General features: G+C 39.6%; 1 protein-coding gene across 1 annotated transcript in view; it reads right to left on the reverse strand.

Moving 5' to 3' along the window:
* Window positions 1–252: 252 nt before the first annotated feature.
* Window positions 253–17,344, reverse strand: part of LOC126253485 (uncharacterized) — a 314,750-nt gene continuing 297,658 nt past the window's right edge. The window contains exon 11 of the mRNA XM_049954857.1: window positions 253–588. Within this exon, the coding sequence (XP_049810814.1) occupies window positions 494–588 (95 nt within the window). The 3' untranslated portion in view covers window positions 253–493. The remainder of the gene's footprint in view (window positions 589–17,344) is intronic.

Raw genomic sequence — 17,344 nt, forward strand, 5'->3', positions numbered from 1 at the left:
TATGTAATTTTATTACTGTACAGGTATGCATTAAGTAGTCACAGCCATTTGTAATTGCTGTATTAATTTTGAATTGCCCTGTATAATTGCAAAATAAAAAGATTAATTTGAAAGAGAAATGAAATTCAAATATTAAACAGAGTTTTCAAAATTTATGTGAAGAAAAAGGGAAATCTGCTATTATTCATGTATCAATCTCTAAGCGTAGCAGATTTTAAACTTAATACAAATTGAAAATGAACTATTCCACAATTTGTGAAAATATTAAAATAAAAATATTTTATTCCATTTGTATATAAGATACACATTTAAATAAACAAAAAGAAATATACTTTACATGTAATTAAAAATTACAAAACCATCTAAAACACATTGATCACTTCTGAAAAATGTTCATGGCAAGTCTTTTGTTCCTGAACGGTGCTCTCCTAGAAGAAGAAATTTGCACAAAGTCACTGACTTCCATGTTGTGCACACAAAACATGGATCAGGTTTAGTAACGCTTTTGACTCTTTGTTTCTTCCTTTTGGCCACTACCATTATGGTAGAAGCGCAAAGGAGTGTATGTTCCATTTGACGTTGGGCCTCCTGAAAACAAAAACATATAAATTGTGGATTATTAACGTGGCACTGATTTCCAGTCATAAGATAAAAAGAACTAAACATACTACCAACAGAGACTTAATGACTAAAACCTGACTTCTTCCAGCATGCCACGATATTTGTATTTCTCATTTGCTGCCTACAGCTGATGCTAGTTAACATCAACACAGAAAATATGTAATTCCACTTGAACACAAATTCCATCAACAAACACAGATAATAATTTGCCAAAATTTAATAACTCAAGGACATCAACAAAAATGACTAAGAAATTAGTCCAATATGTATAAAATAATTATAAATAAGCATATAGGACCATAAAATTTGTGATTGAATCCAAGAAATACTTGTAGCTGCAACTATAATCTCTAAACTCCTCCATTACACAAAGATTAGTCATGGAATCAACTAGCAAGCTCTGATATGTACAGGGTATTGGATGATTTCTTCAAGGTAACTAGAACAACATCAAATACTATGTTCATTGCTTTTTTAATTTTTTTGAACATATTCCTCCAAGTTAGGGAGTGTTCAATTCCTTGACGTTGATCTACATATAATGGAGCAAAAGTCTCTTCTGCATTTGGAAATAGTTGTTACAGGGGGTGAAATATAGTAATCAGCACACCCGCAGTTTGGTAGATCTACTGTATCTAATCAACATTGAGAGGCTTTAGCTGGTTGTGGCATACATAAAGAAACCTCTCCTCCTCACTGAATTGAGGCCATCATCAAGGTTACAGGTCATGTTACACAGTATTAGTGTGATCTAAATCTACATCTACATCTATACTCCACGAACCACCTTACGGTGTGTGGCGGAGGGTACTTATTGTACCACTATCTGATCCCCCCTTCCCTGTTCCATTCACGAATTGTGCGTGGGAAGAACGACTGCTTGTAAGTCTCCGTATTTGCTCTAATTTCTCGGATCTTTTCGTTGTGATCATTACGCGAGATATATGTGGGCGGTAGTAATATGTTGCCCATCTCTTCCCGGAATGTGCTCTCTCGTAATTTCGATAATAAACCTCTCCGTATTGCGTAACGCCTTTCTTGAAGTGTCCGCCACTGGAGCTTGTTCAGCATCTCCGTAACGCTCTCGCGCTGACTAAATGTCCCCATGACGAATCGCGCTGCTTTTCGCTGGATCATGTCTATCTCTTCTATTAATCCAACCTGGTAAGGGTCCCATACTGATGAGCAATACTCAAGAATCGGACGAACAAGCGTTTTGTAAGCTACGTCTTTCGTCGATGAGTCACATTTTCTTAGAATTCTTCCTATGAATCTCAACCTGGCGCCTGCTTTTCCCACTATTTGTTTTATGTGATCATTCCACTTCAGATCGCTCCGGATAGTAACTCCTAAGTATTTTACGGTCGTTACTGCTTCCAATGATTTACCACCTATGGCATAATCGTACTGGAATGGATTTCTGCCCCTATGTATGCACATTATATTACATTTATCTACGTTTAGGGAAAGCTGCCAGCTGTCGCACCATTCATTAATCCTCTGCAGGTCTTCCTGGAGTACGTACGAGTCTTCTGATGTTGCTACTTTCTTGTAGACAACCGTGTCATCTGCAAATAGCCTCACGGAGCTACCGATGTTGTCAACTAAGTCATTTATGTATATTGTAAACAATAAAGGTCCTATCATGCTTCCTTGCGGTACTCCCGAAATTACCTCTACATCTGCAGATTTTGAACCGTTAAGAATGACATGTTGTGTTCTTTCTTCTAGGAAATCCTGAATCCAATCACAAACCTGGTCCGATATTCCGTAAGCTCGTATTTTTTTCACTAAACGTAAGTGCGGAACCGTATCAAATGCCTTCCTGAAGTCCAGGAATACGGCATCAATCTGCTCGCCAGTGTCTACGGCACTGTGAATTTCTTGGACAAATAGGGCGAGCTGAGTTTCACATGATCTCTGTTTGCGGAATCCATGTTGGTTATGATGAAGGAGATTTGTATTATCTAAGAACGTCATAATACGAGAACATAAAACATGTTCCATTATTCTACAACAGATTGACGTAAGCGAAATAGGCCTATAATTATTCGCATCTGATTTATGACCCTTCTTGAAAATGGGAATGACCTGCGCTTTCTTCCAGTCGCTAGGTACTTTACGTTCTTCCAGAGATCTATGATAAATTGCTGATAGAAAGGGGGCAAGTTCTTTAGCATAATCACTGTAGAATCTTACGGGTATCTCGTCTGGTCCGGATGCTTTTCCGCTACTAAGTGATAGCAGTTGTTTTTCAATTCCGATATCGTTTATTTCAATATTTTCCATTTTGGCGTCCGTGCGACGGCTGAAGTCAGGGACCGTGTTACGATTTTCCGCAGTGAAACAGTTTCGGAACACTGAATTCAGTATTTCTGCCTTTCTTCGGTCGTCCTCTGTTTCGGTGCCATCATGGTCAACGAGTGACTGAATAGGGGATTTAGATCCGCTTACCGATTTTACATATGACCAAAACTTTTTAGGGTTCTTGTTTAGATTGTTTGCCAATGTATTATGTTCGAATTCGTTGAATGCTTCTCTCATTGCTCTCTTTACGCTCTTTTTCGCTTCGTTCAGCTTTTCCTTATCAGCTATGAGTCGACTACTCTTAAACCTATGATGAAGCTTTCTTTGTTTCCGTAGTACCTTTCGTACATGATTGTTATACCACGGCGGATCTTTCCCCTCGCTTTGGACCTTAGTCGGTACGAACTTATCTAAGGCGTACTGGACAATGTTTCTGAATTTTTTCCATTTTTGTTCCACATCCTCTTCCTCAGAAATGAACGTTTGATGGTGGTCACTCAGATATTCTGCGATTTGTGCCCTATCACTCTTGTTAAGCAAATATATTTTCCTTCCTTTCTTGGCATTTCTTATTACACTTGTAGTCATTGATGCAACCACTGACTTATGATCACTGATACCCTCTTCTACATTCACGGAGTCGAAAAGTTCCGGTCTATTTGTTGCTATGAGGTCTAAAACGTTAGCTTCACGAGTTGGTTCTCTAACTATCTGCTCGAAGTAATTCTCGGACAAGGCAGTCAGGATAATGTCACAAGAGTCTCTGTCCCTGGCTCCAGTTCTGATTGTGTGACTATCCCATTCTATACCTGGTAGATTGAAGTCTCCCCCTATTACAATAGTATGATCACGAAACTTCTTCACGACGTTCTGCAGGTTCTCTCTGAGGCGCTCAACTACTACGGTTGCTGATGCAGGTGGTCTATAGAAGCATCCGACTATCATATCTGACCCACCTTTGATACTTAACTTAACCCAGATTATTTCACATTCGCATTCGCTAATAACTTCACTGGATATTATTGAATTCTTTACTGCTATAAATACTCCTCCACCATTGGCGTTTATCCTATCCTTGCGGTATATATTCCATTCTGTGTCTAGGATTTCGTTACTGTTCACTTCCGGTTTTAACCAACTTTCCGTTCCTAATACTATATGCGCACTATTTCCTTCAATAAGCGATACTAATTCAGGAACCTTGCCCTGGATACTCCTGCAGTTTACCAATATTACGTTAACTTTTCCTGTTTTTGGTCTCTGAGGACGGACGTTCTTTATCAACGATGCTGATGTTCTCTCTGGTAAGCCGTCAGGTATTTTATCGTTTCGCCCAAGGGGGGGTCCCTCTAACCTAAAAAACCCCCGTGTGCACGCCACACGTACTCTGCTACCCTAGTAGCTGCTTCCGGTGTGTAGTGCACGCCTGACCTGTCTAGGGGGGCCCTACAGTTCTCCACCCAATAACGGAGGTCGATGAATTTGCAACCATTATAGTCGCAGAGTCGTCTGAGCCTCTGGTTTAGACCCTCCACACGGCTCCAAACCAGAGGACCGCGATCGACTCTGGGCACTATGCTGCAGATATTAAGCTCAGCTTGCACTCCGCGTGCGATGCTGGTTGTCTTCACCAAATCAGCCAGCCGCCGGAAGGAACCAAGGATGGCCTCAGAACCCAAGCGGCAGGCGTCATTCGTTCCGACATGTGCTACTATCTGCAGCCGGTCACACCCAGTGCGTTCAATAGCTGCCGGAAGGGCCTCCTCCACATTACGGACGAGACCCCCCGGCAAGCACACCGAGTGCACACTGGCATTCTTCCCCGACCTACCCGCTATTTTCCTGAGGGGCTCCATAACCCGCCTAACGTTGGAGCTCCCTATAACTAATAGGCCCGCCTTCTGTGACTGTCGGGACCTTGCCGGAGAATCGGCCACTGGCCCAACAGGCGAGGCATCCTGTGGTGGCTCGGAAACGATGTCATCACCACTAGGAAGCACCCCGTACCTGTTGGAAAGGGGTAAGGCAGCTGCCACGCGGCCAGATCCCACCTTCGCCTTTCGGCCAGGCACGCGCGAGCCCACCACTGTCCGCCATTCACCCTGGAGTGATGGCTGACCGGTAAGATGCTCACTGCCGGAAGACGCAGCGACATCAGGGGTTCCATGTGATTCCAAGGCCACCGAAGTAGGCATAGGTCTCACCACAGTTGCCCCAACGCCACTACGAGCCGACGCCTGCGCCTCGAGCTCGATGAGCCTAACAGACAAAGCCTCCACCTGCCCCCGAAGAGTGGCCAATTCTCCTTGCGTCCGCTCACAACAACCACAGTCCCTACACATGACTATGTTTACCCTACTCTATACGGTGACAAATTCCCAAGATAATCTTCTGATGAGCTACTCTGATAATCAAGAAACACTCACTGAAATACGAGACGCGAAAACTACACTAGGTTTTCCCAGAAAAACTATTTAAAAGCTAAGCGCAGCAAATAAGTACAAAATAAATTTCTCTCCTAACGATCAAGAACTGTTAGTTTCTATGCAGAGCAGATAAACACAAATAGAATCACTTCCTTAGTGGAAGGTCGTAAACAAAATGCAAAATAAACGCTTTATACAAACAGTACTCGCTGCTGCTGGTGCTCTCGCTCTGGCTGTCACAAGACAACTGCTTGTGATGTGTCTTGAGGGCAGCTAATTTTTTGTCTGGTGTGCTTACTGTTGTTAACTGACCATTTTCATGTGAATAGTGGTTTTTGTTGAAAAATCAATGAATTGGATACCAGACACACAAAAATGGGCCAGCAGGAAAATTGAAAGTATGAAAAGGGTAGCTAGAATGGAGGAATGAGGATAGTGCCCACAGTTTGTATCCAATGATGAAACTGAAACAAGTGAGCTGATTACAGTTCTGGGTGCCTAGTAGGGATCTCTCTAGATTTCATCTGAATGAGTTTTTATAAGAATGATCCATTACAGTACTCTTGTTTATAATAGAGTAGTGATGGACAAGAACACAGTCTTGGTTACCAGGAAAGAGGTGATGCACTTGGACTCATTCGGACATTAGGGGGGAGATAGTGTCTGCTGGTGGTAAAACCATGATCATTTGGACTTTGGTACTTAGGGAGGTTGTATAAATAGGGACAAACAAAGCAAGTGATTTTTATATTATGCCATGACATTGTTTTTTCTTGGTCACTGCTTATAACAGCATCTATGCCATGCAGTTGCAATAATTAGATGCAAGGCTCAATTCATGATTATTGAAGTAAATGTGGAATACAAGCTTAATCATCAACAGGTAGGGGTGGCAGTATAGAATTTCCTGTTGTTGAGTAATTAGTAAAGTGAATGTACAGACGATAGTTTCTGGTGTTGGCAGTATTGCTTCTAGTATTGGAGCACTGAATTGTTTACTTGTATGTTGTTGCTTCTTGTATAGAGGTTTAGTGTGGTTTGTATCAAATATGTGCTGTATTTTGTGTGACAAATCATGGTTAGGGATAGGAAACAGACAGAACAGCAAGCTAGCCAAGGCTCATCTGCACCAAAAACAGTGAAAGGCATTGAAGTAGATAACCTAACAGGCCAATACTCGGCAAGGAACTGGAATAAATAATGAACTGGGAGCACTGTATTGTACAGAAAGTAATGCGATGGAAGGCAGATGTGCTGAATACTGAAAAGGCAATGTAGAAAGGGAAACAGATGAATTACAGAATAGGCCTATCTGTTTGCCTATATCAGATCTGTTTGCAACAGAAGAAAGCAACAAAAAATGACATCGCTTGCAAGCAGAATGTGACAGAAACATGATAAGGTATTGGAAGAAAAATTACGCCCTGGATTTTCCATTAATTGACTGTTTATGTCAGAAAGCTTTTACTTCATGAATGACATTTATGTGAGCGGTCATAAGTCACTACTATTTGAATACTACATATGAAAGACTGATGTGACAACAGTGGAACTTCTGGTCAAGTTCCCTCTTTTAATGTACAGTTTGGCATCAGCAGATAGAAATATAGCAAAAATCTTGAATTTTATTTTAATTTTGGAAATTTTCCATTTACTTCCCTAAAACCAACCAATTATCTTGAAAAAGGAAGCCAGTTTTCAAACATATGTTACTGATTTTACCACTAGTTTGCGATTAGAGAGATCAGATGTCATAACAGTCCCAAACTAAACCACAAACAATAGTATAGGATTGAACTTGACATGTAAATGTTTGTATGAATACAAAAATAATACCTGAAAAAAGTTCTTGTATCTGCTATGGAAATCAACTCCAATGAGTTTTTAAAACTCAGAGCTGAACACAAATAGCCTGCCAAAAATCACAGTAGCAAACAGCTTCTTGCTGAATCCTCATGGCACATTACTTTTTCCTGCTGTTAGCTAAATCTGCTTGTAAGCTCTATCTGTTGGTACACTGACTGTGTTAGATGCTGAGCTACATACATATGAAATTGTTTACCATACAGTATATTGTGTGTTATTCATTCTTGGTCTGCAAAAGACCTTCTCTATAATACTGATTCCTGCAGCAACATTTAGGGCCCTGTTTGATTACACTTGAAATTACTGCCATAATTAGTCCAATACCTATCTGAGGAGTGTCCATGTACATCTGCCAGATGCTTCCCACCCTCTACACCCTTTCTGTATGAGTGAATAGCATTAAATCAATCAAAACAGTGAATGTGTCCCTGTGCCCCCTCCTTCCCCCCGCCCCCCTAAATAAATAAATATTGCAACTGAACATTTTCTACAAGATATCTTCAGTAAGCTGGTGAGACTCATTTACACTATTGATCACTTGTGTCTGTGACTGAGTTTGATTCATTGTTAAGTTTGCCAAGCACTTTCATGTTCTTCCCAATAGCTACAGTGCTTCCCTCATATGCTCTGTCAAAGTCTTTCTGAGAACATTTTTAAAATAAACTACGACATTATGCCACTGGCCTACTGCAAAAGACTATCCTTTGATGTCAGTTTTAAAAGAAAACTTTATTACAAATTAACACTTTATTAATTTGATCTCTGCTTTAGGTCATAGCTCTGTAAAGAAGCATGGGACTTCATTTCATTCCACAAGAATTAAAATGTTTTGAATGTCATTCTATCACAGGAAATTCTCAGTTCATACTTAACTTTCTCCTGCTTCCTAAATTTTCTGCATTCTCTCAACCCTTTTCTCACACCCCTGAAATACAATGGAGACAGTGGTAGGGGCACACGGGCTAACAACTGGAAATAACTGGATACCTTCAGAATATCCAGAATCCCACAACAATACAGGGAAGGTGGCAAATAGAGGAATGGACAGGGGAATGCCAGCTGAATATATAGTAACTTCAGTTGCTTCATTAAACCTTTCAATATAACAACTGCAAGTAGGGTGCAGTGAAAGAATGGACCACAACATTGTGCAAGGGACACAGTCTGGTTTACTGGCAGATCAAAAACTGATGAAGGAGCTGAGGCCAGGATATATGGGGTACAACCTAGACTAGAGAGTGCAATCTCGCTAAGGAAGGTGGCCACAGCAGTCTAAGCAGAAATATCTGCTATCAGGGTGTGCGGAGAGGTGAATTTGTATAGATGCTACAAAAATCATAGCATCTAGATTTATTCACATAGCCAAGCAGCGCTGAAATGTCTGTCAGCCCCTGAAATGAGATCAAAGGTCACTGCAGAATGCCACAGAGGGGAAAGTAATGAAACAGGATAAATCTGCTGTGGCTTCCTGGTCACTCAGAAATCAGTGGTATGGAACAAGCTGATAAGACTATCCAGGACAGGTGCAATGGCTGCATTTATTGGTCCGAAACCTGTCCTAACCATCACTAAAGCATTGGTTAAAGCAAAACTATGAAGCTGGAGCAGAATGCAGCATGTAAAATATTGGGCTTTGATTCGAAAACAAAAATATGGCAAGCTAATGATGCCAAAGCCTTGTTTTAAAACAAGTTCTGTAATCCTGGGCTTGAAGTGGAGACAGACTAAATTAATGGTACAACTAATGACAGGCCATGAGAACCTTAAGGAACACCTACACATGATGGGTATTGAGCATGAAGCCCATAAGTATAAGCCCATAAGTGTAGGAAGTGTGGATGATGCAACCACACCACGCCCCATCTTCCAGTGCAAAGTGTTGGAGATCAAAAGATGCAAAATATTTGAATCATCAAGTCCTGAAGAAATTGTGTCTAATAAAGAACTAATAAAGGGCCCCCTACTGGTTACTGGTTGGCCTAGCTAGAATCACAGGATGTGAAACAGAACAATAAGCCCTGTTTCCACGTGAGCAATAGTGGACTAGAACTATTGTTGTTATTGTCACCCTGTTCAGTTCAAAGCAACCTACTTTGACCTAGTGGATGGGACTATCTATTTGCATAATTGTATCCACATTTTTCATAATTTTTCTTCCTTGTTACCTTAATGGTTGGTATTCTCAACTTTCCTCTTTCCTTCACGTCACCATATGTACATTCCTTGTAGTGAATGAACTCCTCACAGTTTGTTCCCATTGTACCTTAAACCCAGTTAACTGTTCCAAACAGTCTAAAAAGCCTTGAGTATTTACAGAATGAATTTTTCACCATTCAGTAGAGGATGCACTATTTTTGAGGTCCCTGATAGATCAAAACTGTGTGCCAGACTGCGACCATAACCTGAGACCTTGGCTTTCATGGAAAATGCTCTTATTTGTTGAAATATCCTTGCATAACTCACAAACTACCTTCACAGCTGTCAGTACATTTCTCCTACTTTTCAAACTTCACCGAAGCTCCCCTATAAACCTTGCTAGACTTGAATTGCTGAAATAAAGGGTACTGTGGAGAAATGGCTTAACCACAGTCTGAGGAATTATTTCCGGAATAAACCTTTCACTCTGCAACAGAGTGGAGTCCACCAAAATTTTCAGTACCATCTGTCTGCTTTGTTCCATGATATACTTGTGTTCTGTTGTGTTACATCATGGTGACACTGTGTACTTGAAATGGATCATGTTTGCAGAGGGTGTAATGGAGTATGCAATGGCACTCTTTAATGTGAGATGTTTATGTTTCTAAATTCTTTGTGAGTGTTGTCAGTGATTTCACTTGACTGCTTTAGGGTTGTTTGTAAGAATAATATTTGAAGTCTTTGTGGTAGTTTGCTAATGAGTTAGTGTGATGTTGGTAGTTAAGGGCAATATTTACATTTCCAGGTTTGGAATCATTAGTGGAGTGTGTTGTTTATGGTTGGGATTTCATTTTAGGTTTTATATTTTGTTAGTTATGGGTATGACATTAAAGTTCACAAGTAGGTCATTGCATTCCACCCTGGGGGGATGACATATTGTCCACAATTCAATTCCTACAGTATATGAAGTGTCACATTTTTGGAGAAAATGTGATACTGACCAAAGCTGCCGCCATAGCTTGGATCAGGGACCAGTTCATATGGCACTGGCAGAATGACGAACTATGGTATTCTATGTGGAGGAATTCCTAGTTTGAGAATTCTGAATTTTGTTGGTAAGTATTTTTATATTGTTGTTTTTGTAGTACGTTGCTATGTGTGTTTTTTTGTGTTTTGAAATTGGCATTAAGGCAATTTTTATGAATTTTTTGATTGTGCTGTTAGTTGTCGGTAATTATGCTGGATTGTGATTGCTCAATTTTGTTTGAGCTATACAAGTCAACTGAAATTGCTGGTATGGTTTTTAGAGCCACTTGTGGGTTCATGGTAGTTTTGACTTTGTTTGAGCTATATGGGTCAAGCGAAATTTTTGGTTTTTGGAGCTATGTGTGGGTTCATGATACCATGGACTTTGTGTGAGCTATATAGGCCAAGTTAAATTTCTGGTGCCTTTTTTATCTTTGAGTGAGCTAAACAGAGCAAGTGAAATGTTGATACCAGGTTTCTTTTATTTAATTGAGGTTTGGTTGATTGTTGAGGTTTTTGTTAGCTCAATTTTTGTGTACATATCTGTTTTTGTATGTCTTTGTTATTAGGATTGTTGCATATTTAGTTTATCCCCACCCAGAATTCCTCAGTTCCTGTGGTGTCCCATTAGTTTCATGTTATTTCTGCAATTAAATATTTTTTCAGAAAATTTGTGTCTGTACGCATGTGTAACGTGTGATGTCATGGACACTACATTGTGTAAGCTTTAAATAGGGGTGGCCCCTTCTTGACGATGTCATGGGTCAAAGCTGGCCAGAGGTACCTCAATCTTCAGTAATCCTGCAGAATGTGCAAGGTCCAGCACACAATTGTAATATGTCAGGAAGTTTCAAATCAATGCACGTCCCACTGCAGTTTGAATGATCTATTCTGGAAACAAACCCCTAGCTTTTAGGTAAGACATTTTTCCATAGTATCCTTTTTTTCAGGACTGCTAGCTCAGCAATGTATGCAGGAGAGCTTCTGTGAAGTGCAGTGAGAGCAGGTAGTGAGTCACACTTTGGTTACTTGATCAGTAAGAGCATTGCCTGCAAAAGGCAAGGTTCTAGGTTTGAGTCCTGATCTGGCAAACAGCTTCAATCTTCTGGGAAGTTTCAAGCAATAAGTATTCTACTTACACACAGTATTTGTATTGTCAGCCACTTTTCTATGCAAGTCCACTGTACACAATATTCTCCCAACATAAAATAAATTATTACCCTTCAAAACTTCCAATCATTCCAGTAAAATCCAGTGATCCTTGCCCACAGTTCTTCACTTATGGTTCTTATTATTTTGATGCCCTCACTTCAAAACTTGTTCTCTGTGCCTGTCTTCTTATCACTATTCAAACTGTAGCCTGGCAAGATCTACTTCATGATACAGAGAGAGCCCTTTAGGGACTTACTCATCTAGTGTACTTCCCATTCAGTACAATAATTTACATTTCACTGAAGTAAAATTTGCAAGCATAACATTTGTGATTGCAATCTCCAGCTTACATCCAAGCACAGGAAACCCTATTTGTGTGTGTGTGTGTGTGTGTGTTGTAGATAAAGCTTTATTGAAACAGCTTAGAGTACTAACTTACACAACTAAACTTGGAAAAAATATTGTTTTATGTTTAAAATATATTAATCTTCATAACCTTTATTTCTTGTTCTTTACTTATGTATTATTTCATTCATTCATATTTTCAGTGAATTTAAACATCACAATAAGTTTGAGCTACTTAGGATTCAGGCACTATGAAACAATATGAAGAAGAGAAAGAAGAAGGGGGAAGATGGAGATGAGGATGAGGTAGTTTAGAGTTTATTGTTTCGTTGACAATCAGGTTTCAACAGCTCGGATAAATGAAAAAACCAAAAGGTGCAATAGACTGAGAGGAACGTAACCAGACTTCTCCAATGTGAGAGTTCTATTACATGTGGCAACACCACTTTCTTAGACTAAACCTTGTTTCTGTAAACATGAAACATTTCAAAAATACAGGGCATAACTTCAGGTATGTATTACTCATCAACAGACAACAAAAAAAAATAATTACAAAGTAGATCTCAAAATGACTGTTTTTCAAGTTATTGTCTTCAAAACAATGATATTCACTGGGATTTAATTACAATGAAGATCTCAAAATGATTGTTTTTCAAGTTACTGTCTTCAAAACAGTGATATTCACTGGGACTTTTTCTTCCCATCAGTAGTTGCTGCAATAGAAGATATTACAAGGGCAGTTAATGGCAAAATGTAGGGTATATTGAATGTTTTGTTTGGCATTCAACACACACTGGAATTAGAGCTGGCAGAAAAAGTGTTTCATGTGCAGTAAGGCAGATGGCGATGTTGCACTGGCTCATTGTTTACACCAGTAAAGATCCCCAAAGTGAAGATGTCCTAATCAGAAGACATTTGATCACCTCCATTACCATCTGTGCACTCATGGAAAATTTGCATGTCTTGGTTTGGGAATGGTATAACCAAGATCTACAAATCCAGGATCTAGAACTCCAGATGTACAGGAGGAGAATCTGGATTCTGTGCACACAACTCCTTCTATCACCTCATGAAAGTTAGCAGTTCAGTTGAATGTTCCTATCTGTAGACTGTTGCAAGAGCAACAGTTGTATCCTTATCATTTGCAACATATCCAGGCCCAGTCATGAGCACATTACTCTGCATGAATTATGTTCTGCCATTGGATCTTGTAGCAGTATGTTACATATCTTAAGTTTTGTGTCTGAGTATTACTTACAGATGAAGCTTAGTTCACATGAGATAGCAACACAAACTTCTACAATCAGCATGTATGGACATATGAAAACCCATATGTAATTGTTATGTCTCATCACCAACTGCAATTCTCCCTCAACATGTGGGTCTGTATCATTGATGATTAGTTGGTTGGGTCCTATGTACTTCTATACAGACTTACAGGGCAGATGTACACAAACTTTCTGAAAACACTATACATCATACTCTGAAGAAACATACAAATAATTAAAAATAAGCTCGCTTTTTGCATGATGGATCTCTTGCTCACATCAGTCATGTGGCTCATTGGTACTTGGATCAAATGATTCCTGGTCATTGGACAGTGAGATGCAGCCTAATTGTTTGTCCTCCCTGCTTACACATTTGGACACTATTGATTTCTACTTGTGGAGCCATTTAAAATCATGATATGGAAAATGTCTTTGGAATCAAATTGTGGCAGGTTGTGAGGAAATACCCGATACTCCTGGAATTTGAGACCATGTCTGCAGGGCTATGAGACATCGATGTGAGACCTGTATTCCTGTATGAGGTGGAAATTCTGACCATCATAGTGGCAACTATCTGTGGGAAGAAAAATGTTCTGTTGAATATCAATGTTTGGAAGAATAACTTGAGGAATCAAGCATTTCTGGACACAACTTGTAATTAATTTTTATTGTATGCATATGGGGAAAGAAAACTGGCATTCTACGGATTGGAGCGTGGAATGTCAGATCCCTTAATCGGGCAGGTAGGTTAGAAAATTTAAAAAGGGAAATGGATAGGTTAAAGTTGGATGTAGTGGGAATTAGTGAAGTTCAGTGGCAGGAGGAACAAGACTTTTGGTCAGGTGAATACAGGGTTATAAATACAAAATCAAATAGGGGCAATGCAGGAGTAGGTTTAATAATGAATAAAACAATAGGAATGCAGGTTAGCTACTACAAACAGCACAGCGAACGCATTGTTGTGGCCAAGATAGACACGAAGCCCACGCCTATGACAGTAGTACAAGTCTATATGCCTACTAGCTCTGCAGATGACGAAGAAATGGAAGAAATGTATGATCAGATAAAAGAAATTATTCAGATAGTGAAGGGAGACGAAAATTTAACAGTCATAGGTGACTGGAATTCAATAGTAGGAAAAGGAAGAGAAGGAAACGTAGTAGGTAAGAAATGAAAGAGGAAACCGCCTGGTGGAATTTTGCACAGAGCACAACTTAATCATAGCTAACACTTGGTTCAAGAATCATAAAAGAAGGTTGTATACATGGAAGAAGCCTGGAGATACTGACAGGTTTCAGATAGATTATATAATGGTAAGACAGAGATTTAGGAACCAGGTTTTAAATTGTAAGACATTTCCAGGGGCAGATGTGGACTCTGACCACAATCTATTGGTTATGAACTGTAGACTGAAACTGAAGAAACTGCAAAAAGGTGGGAATTTAAGGAGATGGGACCTGGATAAACTGAAAGAACCAGAGGTTGTACAGAGTTTCAGGGAGAGCATAAGGGAACAGTTGACAAGAATGGGGGAAAGAAATACAGTAGAAGAAGAATGGGTAGCTTTGAGGGATGAAGTAGTGAAGGCAGCAGAGGATCAAGTAGGTAAAAAGACGAGGGCTAGTAGAAATCCTTGGGTGACAGAAGAAATATTGAATTTATTTGACGAAAGAAGAAAATATAAAAATGCAGTAAATGAAGCAGGCAAAAAGGAATACAAATGTCACAAAAATGAGATCGACAGGAAGTGCAAAATGGCTAAGCAGGCATGGCTAGAGGACAAATGTAAGGATGTAGAGGCTTATCTCACTAGGGGTAAGATCGATACTGCCTAAAGGAAAATTAAAGAGACCTTTGGAGGAAAGAGAACCACTTGTATGAATATCAAGAGCTCAGATGGAAATCCAGTTCTAAGCAAAGAAGGGAAAGCAGAAAGGTGAAAGGAGTACATAGAGGGTCTATACAAGGGTGATGTACTTGAGGGCAATGTTATAGAAATGGAAGAGGTTGTAGATGAAGATGAAATGATACTGCATGAAGAGTTTGATAGAGCACTGAAAGACGTAAGTCGAAACAAGGCCCCGGGAGTAGACAACATTCCATTAGAACTACTGACCACCTTGGGAGAGCCCGTCCTGACAAAACTCTACCATCTGGTGAGCAAAATGTATGAGACAGGCAAAATACCCTCAGACTTCAAGAAGAATATAATAATTCCAATCCCAAAGAAAGCAGGCGTTGACAGATGTGAAAATTACCGAACTATCAGTTTAATAAGTCACAGCTGCAAAATACTAACACGAATTCTTTACAGACGAATGGAGAAACTGGTAGAAGCCAACCTCGGGGAAGATCAGTTTGGATTCCACAGAAATATGGGAACTCGTGAGGCAATACTGACTCTACGAGTTATTTTAGAAGCTAGATTAAGAAAAGGCAAACCTACGTTTCTAGCATTTGTAGACTTAGAGAAAGCTTTTGACAATGTTGACTGGAATACTCTCTTTCAAATTCTGAAGGTGGCAGGGGTAAAATACAGGGAGCAAAAGGCTATTTACAATTTGTACCGAGAGCAGGTGGCAGTTATAAGAGTCGAGAGGCATGAAAGGGAAGCAGTGGTTGGGAAGGGAGTGAGACAGGGTTTTAGCCTCTCCCCAATGTTGTTCAATCTGTATATTGAGCAAGCAGTAAAGGAAACAAAAGAAAAATTCGGAGTAGGTATTAAAATCCATGGAGAAGACATAAAAACTTTAAGGTTCGCCGATGACATTGTAATTCTGTCAGAGACAGCAAAGGACTTGGAAGAGCAGTTGAACGGAATGGACAGTGTCTTGAAAGGAGGATATAAGATGAACATCAACAAAAACAAAACGAGGATAATGGAATGTAGTCAAATTAAGTCGGAAATGAGACACTTAAAGTAGTAAAGGAGTTTTGCTATTTGGGGAGCAAAATAACTGGATGGTCGAAGTAGAGAGGATATCAAATGTAGACTGGCAATGGCAAGGAAAGCGTTTCTGAAGAAGAGAAATTTGTTAACATCGAGTATAGATTTAAGTATCAGGAAGTCGTTTCTGAAAGTATTTGTATGGAGTGTAGCCATGTATGGAGGTGAAACATGGACGATAAATAGTTGGACAAGAAGAGAATAGAAGCTTTTGAAATGTGGTGCTACAGAAGAATGCTGAAGATTAGATGGGTCGATCACGTAACTAATGAGGAGGTATTGAATAGAATTGGAGAGAAGACGAGTTTGTGGCACAACTTGACTAGAAGAAGGGATCGGTTGGTAGGACATGTCCTGAGGCATCAAGGGATCACCAATTTAGTATTGGAGGGCAGCGTGGATGGTAAAAATCGTAGAGGGAGACCAAGAGATGAATACACTAAGCAGATTCAGAAGAATGTAGGCTGCAGTAGGTACTGGGAGATGAAGAAGCTTGCACAGGATAGAGTAGCATGGAAAGTTGCATCAAACCAGTCTCAGGACTGAAGACCACAACAACAACAATGTGGGGAATACACACCTGAAATCATGGCCTCTATTTTTTTAAACACCTTTTATAAATCAAATATGAGTCTCATAGCATGCTGTGATCTATTCTTCCAGTCCATAAAATAAATGATCTCCTCTCCATGTACTATCAAAATCATCTTTTTTTTTTTTTTTTTTTTTAAAAAAAAGGAGTGATCACACCTGCTATTCTCAGTGTATGAAAAAAGCCACTATAACATTAATAATTCAAAATTTGAAATAAATACTTGAAAACAATTTACCAGTAATTCAAAATGTCAGCTCACCTCTTATTACCCTGGTACTGAAACGATCACTAATGAGGACCAGTTGCCAGATGCATCATTAGCAATGCTCAGATAGAAGAGTGAGTGAAGTGTACTATTAATTCTTTTAAAGTGTTTCCACATGAACACACGAGACGAAGAGATTGTCTTAGATGAGGCATGCTTATCTCCTAGCACTGAAGATACAAGTATTATTTAATATTGAAAAGAAAGAAAGAAAGAAACACTTTCCTGAAGTTCTGCAAGGATAATCCTCAGGTTTATGAGCACATCTTGGCATTTTCAAGTCCAACAGGCACAATATTTTGGCAAAACCTACAAGATGATGGTAAATAGTAGCTTATCAAAACATTGTGCTTGTTGGGCACTGAGATCTGACTGCCATCCAACACAATT

The sequence above is a fragment of the Schistocerca nitens genome, chromosome 4, assembly GCF_023898315.1.
Source record: "Schistocerca nitens isolate TAMUIC-IGC-003100 chromosome 4, iqSchNite1.1, whole genome shotgun sequence".
NCBI classification, from domain to species: Eukaryota; Metazoa; Arthropoda; class Insecta; order Orthoptera; family Acrididae; genus Schistocerca; species Schistocerca nitens.